This window comes from Lactuca serriola, chromosome 3, assembly GCF_051521515.1.
Source record: "Lactuca serriola cultivar US96UC23 chromosome 3, Lser_US96UC23_V15, whole genome shotgun sequence".
In the NCBI taxonomy this organism is placed as follows: Eukaryota; Viridiplantae; Streptophyta; class Magnoliopsida; order Asterales; family Asteraceae; genus Lactuca; species Lactuca serriola.
The window spans coordinates 245,829,636-245,835,437 of record NC_136410.1 but is presented as its reverse complement, the minus strand read 5'-3'; the positions used below and the strand labels follow the sequence as shown (position 1 = coordinate 245,835,437).

At 30.3% G+C, this 5,802-nt stretch overlaps 1 protein-coding gene across 2 annotated transcripts; it reads left to right on the top strand.

Annotated features, from left to right (window-relative positions):
• The first annotated feature begins 266 nt into the window (after window positions 1-266).
• LOC145093836 (uncharacterized) lies at window positions 267-5,802 on the top strand. Of its 2 annotated transcripts, XM_079032091.1 has the most exons (15): window positions 267-490; window positions 680-814; window positions 903-1,260; window positions 1,336-1,510; window positions 1,643-1,726; window positions 1,811-2,052; window positions 2,168-2,387; window positions 2,822-2,901; window positions 3,008-3,092; window positions 3,180-3,311; window positions 3,401-3,514; window positions 3,616-3,663; window positions 4,503-4,587; window positions 4,775-4,831; window positions 5,350-5,802. In XM_079032091.1, the coding sequence occupies exons 3-15, from the start codon at window positions 1,043-1,045 to the stop codon at window positions 5,448-5,450; spliced, it is 1,641 nt and encodes a 546-aa protein (XP_078888217.1). In that variant the 5' UTR covers window positions 267-490; window positions 680-814; window positions 903-1,042; the 3' UTR covers window positions 5,451-5,802. The 2 variants fall into 2 exon arrangements, with proteins under 2 accessions (XP_078888217.1, XP_078888216.1); XM_079032090.1 differs by lacking the exon at window positions 680-814.

The window sequence follows — 5,802 nt, the reverse complement described above, 5'->3', positions numbered from 1 at the left end:
TTACGTCGTTACAACTGAAACAAACTATTTATCGTCCATCACTTTGCACAGATACACAATTGATACGTCGATAAATACTTTCACTTAAAACTATTTTTAGAGCTCAAAAAAACAATCCCAACCACACACCATTTTCGCCATTAATGTTTTTTTATTAATAATTATTTTTTATATGTGCCGATAGAAAAGAAAATCCAATTGTAGGTTCCATAAATAAATGTGTCTAAATTAAGTAAAAGCCAATATCTCGTGAATTATGGGAACGATATATTGAAGAACATCGTGAAAGTTCGCGCGAGACAATCACCAACAAATGAACTGGTTTCAAAAAGATTTCTTCGGATTTTCAACTGCTCAAAACCAGAAGACAAGATTTGTGCTGGTTTTCTCTCTCTAAAATCTGGCGATGCAAAAAAGTCTAGTGTTCTCACTCCGCGTCACTTCCATTCCTTTACGATTCTGCTCTCTCCTTCTAGGGTTTTTTAATTAGGTACTCTCTCAATAGTTATCCAGATTACTAGAATTTAGGGTTTTCAGCATCCGAACTTCACTTTCTCTACTCTTGATGTTTACTTAATGGGTTGAATTTTGTTGATATAGCACCGATTCAGTGGTACATTTGATTGTTCTTTTTGTTTGATCTAAGAATTACAAAAAGCGTACCGTTTTGTAACTTTAGGGGGTGGAAGAAAGTTCCGAGACTAGCTCCGGATTGGATTAAAGGGATATCATCAAATTTCTTTTAATTTTGGGGGTTTTATGCCCGAAGGGAGTGGGTTCGATATTATTCGATTCACCAAAATTAGTAGCTATCGTTAGTTTCTCTTTAATCGTTATGCCTTTTTATCTCGTTTTTTCTCCATCTTTTTGTTGAATTCTAATGGTGGCTTTTGTCTTAGCAGATTATGCATTGATAGAATTTGTTGATCGGTAACTTGGTTCAATGTTCTTGGAAAAAGGTGAAAAGATAATCGCGGCCTTGATATACTTTTCATTGTAACTTAGTCCTGATCAGAAGAAAGCGTTAATCAATCATCACAAAATGGATTTTGCAAAGCGTTGGTGTAGAAAATTAAAACCAAAAGAGAAACCTAAATCTTCACAGAAAAAGGAAGTTAGAAGCTATGGAAAAGAAGGTCTTAGAGTAACAAATGAAGAAGCACCTTCAAATGCTACAAAACAGAAGGTTGAAGCTGCTAAACAGTATATAGAAAAACACTACAAGGAGCAAATGAAGAATCTTAATGAAAGGAGGGAAAGGTATGAACTGAACTCTATACATTTTCTTATATCTACAACACTTTAAAATGTGACAAAAATCCATTTTTGATGTAGGCGTAATGTACTTGAGAAGAAATTGGCTGATTCAGAGGTCTCTGAAGAAGAACAAAACAATCTCCTTAAACATCTGGAGAAGAAGGAAACAGAATATATGCGCCTTCAGAGGCATAAAATGGGTGCTGATGATTTTGAGCCATTGACAATGATCGGCAAGGGTGCATTCGGAGAGGTATATTACCGAATTGCCACTCACAAACTTTGAAAACTTGGTCTATAATCTGAAGGGTATATTTGTAATTTGTAATTGGTAATTGGTCTCTCTCTCTCTCTCTCTCTCTCTCTCTCTCTCTCTTCTTTACAGGTTAGAATATGCAGGGAGAAGACAACTGGAAATGTGTATGCAATGAAAAAACTTAAGAAGTCCGAAATGCTTCGTAGAGGACAGGTGGAAGGGCATTTCTGTAAATCATCAAACCGTTTCTTGTTTCCAAAAATGCTTACAATTACCTTTTCTTTGAGTTTTCTTTAGGTTGAACATGTGAAAGCAGAAAGGAACCTACTTGCAGAAGTTGATAGCAATTGCATTGTTAAGCTTTATTGTTCATTTCAAGATGAAGAATTTCTGTACCTCATAATGGAATATCTACCTGGTGGAGATATGATGACATTACTCATGCGAAAAGACACATTAACTGAAGATGAAGCTCGATTTTATGTTGGTGAAACTGTTCTTGCAATCGAATCCATTCACAAACATAATTATATTCATAGGTTTGTTACATATTTACATTACATAACTTTCCTTTTACTTCGTTTCAATATTTCATACAAGTGATAGTTTTCATGAGAAGAATTAAGAATAATCTTTTTTTTTTAAATGTTTCAGGGATATTAAGCCTGATAACTTGCTCCTTGATAAATCTGGACACATGAAACTATCAGATTTTGGATTATGTAAACCATTAGATTGCAGTAATCTTCAAGAAAAAGATTTTTCTTCTGCAAATAATTTAAGTGGGGCCCTTCAAAGTGATGGGCGCCCTGCAATGCCTAAACGCACTCAACAAGAGCAATTGCAGCATTGGCAGAGGAATAGAAGGATGCTTGTAAGTTATTTCTATATCTGAATTACAAAAAAATATATATATGTTTGTTTTGTTTAATGAAATGGATTCCATTTTGGAAAATTTCAATCGAAAGAAAAGGGGTGTTTAAGTTTTATTTTCTTTCCATCATGGAATGGAATGAAAAATTGCGATATAACGCATTTTTATTTATGTAACTTCATGATACAAATCTTTTTTTTTACTGAAGTTTTCATCGGTTTAACTAAATTAAAATCTTGACTTTCTGGAAATAACTAAAAGGTATTATTTTTTAACATAACTTGTTTTTGGTTTTAACGAGCTTTTATTATGTTTAATCTGTTGCTTTTCTTAACTGAAAGTTCATTAATTCTAGTATTTAAAATAACATATATGATATAAGCTAAAATAATACATTATAGTTACATGAATCTTTGATGTTTTTAATGATGTAGGCTTATTCAACTGTTGGAACACCTGATTATATTGCTCCTGAAGTTTTACTGAAGAAAGGATATGGAATGGAATGCGATTGGTTTGTATCTTTTTCTTTCTTTACAAAAAAAAGGATTTTGTTTATTGATATATAAATTATAAAGAAATAAATTGGATCTTGAATATCTTTATTTCTTGCTTTATAGGTGGTCTCTTGGGGCTATCATGTATGAAATGCTTGTTGGATACCCACCCTTCTATTCAGATGAACCAATGTCCACCTGTAGAAAGGTAATTATTGATTAATTTCATCTATTTTTTATATATAAATTTTCATTCCTCAATTAATGTTTATAAATTGAATTATTTAAAATACAGATAGTGAATTGGAGAACTCATTTGAAATTTCCCGAAGAAGCAAAATTGTCACCAGAGGCAAAAGATCTCATCTGTAAACTTTTATGCAATGTTGAAAAAAGGCTTGGAACCAAAGGTGCTCATGAAATTAAGGTAATGTCCTAGACTGATGGATGTGAAAAAGACGTAAATACCCTTCTCCTCATTCTCATCATCTTAACCTGTTGTTTTGCTATTCATAGGCACATCAATGGTTCAAGGGTATAGATTGGGAGAAGTTGTATCAAATTGAAGCTGCATTTATTCCAGAAGTAAATGATGAGCTGGATACCCAAAATTTTGAGAAGTTTGAGGAGGTGAATTATTTATTTGGTTACCCTTATATCAAATTTATAATTTTTTTTTTCTTTTATATTCTTACAGTTTTTATGTTTTTCTTGATGTGATATAACTTCAGGGTGACAACCAAATTCCTTCTTCAACAAAATCAGGTCCTTGGAGAAAGGTTAGTAAAACTCTTGGTTTATATAAAAATACATATATTTTTTAAATATAATAAAAAGATTTATCATTTTTGTACACATTAAGATTTATCATGTATCTAGTTATGTCAACTAAATTCTATAATCAAATTTTCTCTTAAAGGTATTTGAATTATATATATATATATATATATATATATATATATATATATATATATATATATATATATATATATAAGATTGTAGGGAATAAGATCTATAAAATATTTTGGCAAAACTAGAACATAAACACATTGCTACATATTGTTTTCAAAAAAAAATTGTCCTTCCTAATTTCTTTTAAAAATAATAAACTATGACAAAATAAATATCCCAACTATTTTTCTCAAGTAAGAAACTTTAGATTTACTAAAGCTAATAATACTATACATGTCTCATAATTATTATATATAAAATTTTCCGACGGATTTTATTTATTTATAAATATTTCCGACAGGTGTTCTTTTCTTGAATAGGGAACATTAGATTTATTCAAGCTATACCATAAATGTCTATTGAGTAATAATTATTATTTATAAAATATTCCAACAAAATTTTCTTCTATGAATTTTAATTATATATAAAATTTTCCGACGGGTGTTTTAGTTTTATTCAAGCTGCCATGCACGATTAATAATTATTATAAATAAAATTTTCCGACGGATTTTCTTTTATGAATAATAATTGTATTTATAAACCATACTTGTCTAATTAGTTAACAAATTGTAATTGAGATATTTGTCATCTTCTAGCTGTTGATCTTTTATGTTGTAATTTTTTTTTAATTTTATTTTATTATTATTTTTTTTTTGTTGAGATGCAGATGCTATCTTCAAAGGATGTGAACTTCATGGGGTACACCTATAAGAACTTTGAAATTGTAAATGAACATGAAGTTCCAGGAATCGGTATATATACATACTTTCACACCATTTATTCTTTTCTTTTTTTGACCCACCCAAAAAGACGTAAATGCCCTTCTTGTCGAAAAATAGACCTAGAAAGCAAATCACTTTTGTCAGACTGTGATAAGAAATAAGATGCATTAACATTGTGTTTAATTAATTATAAACTTTTTATAAAATTTATTTTCAGCTGAGTTGAAGAAGAAGAGTACAAAACCTAAGAGGCCAACAGTCAAGTCGCTTTTTAGTAATCTCTCTCTCTCTCTCTCTCTCTCTCTCTCTCTCTTCATGTTTCTGAAAATGTTTATAGTAAAATATCTAAAATACCCTTTAACTTCATGACAAAATAGAGTAATCTATCTTTCATTGTCAAATGAAGTAACAGATGGGATTTTAGGGTTAGGGTTAGGGTTTTTACTCGCATTCCTGGAAGTTTGCATCTTAAATCCAAATTTCCAAAATTGCCCTCATTTATTGCAAAATAGCGGAACCTTGTTCACCAACTTTTATACCATCAAAAAATTCGTGAGGTGGCAATGGCTAAAATAGGTATTTTTTTAACTTGAAAATTCTCGCAAAAATTAAACGTCGCAATTAAAAAGAACATCTTAAATGGAAATATTTAGACATTGTAATTTGAAAAATCTACCAGTTAGAAAACATTACTATGATGGTTATATTTTTCGAAGTATAGAAAGTAGCATGCTATAATAATAATAAACAAATGGGAAATAATTTAATAGTTTATTATTTTTTTTTTTACAGAAGAAGAAACGGATTCGACTTCTTCTCAACAAACACAAGGAAGCTTTCTTAACCTCTTGCCTAGGCAACTAGAAGTCTCCAAGAAAGAGGAGTCTAAATGAATTCTTATTTCTTATGTGTTGATAAGAGTCACATAGCAATAGTTTTAAAAAAAAAAAAAAAAGAAGAAAAACAATGTGTTTACTTGTGGGTAAATACAGAATGAAAGATGTGGATTTGCAAGTTTGTTTCGATTTGCTTGATATTTTTATGGGTTTGGAGCTTTTTAATTTTTTTTTTTTTGGAGTTTTGGGGAGTGGTTGTAAATTGGTTTCATGGATTGTGTATATTTGTTTTTAGTTTTACTACTTGTAATTGGTGTGCAACTTAAATCCAATTGTGAGAGTAACAAAATTATGGGATTTTTATTGTTATTTTAAGTTGAAGGTAAGTGACAACCTTTGTTTTTGCCAA

What these genes read in the sequence shown, in the direction of transcription:
- LOC145093836 (XM_079032090.1), top strand. Translation starts at nt 1,043, where the DNA reads ATGGATTTTGCAAAGCGTTGGTGTAGAAAATTAAAACCAAAAGAGAAA. An exon ending in AAATGCTTCGTAGAGGACAG is followed by an intron (nt 1,727 to 1,810) that starts GTGGAAGGGCAT and finishes AGTTTTCTTTAG; the next exon opens with GTTGAACATGTGAAAGCAGA. An exon ending in AAGGTGCTCATGAAATTAAG is followed by an intron (nt 3,312 to 3,400) that starts GTAATGTCCTAG and finishes TGCTATTCATAG; the next exon opens with GCACATCAATGGTTCAAGGG.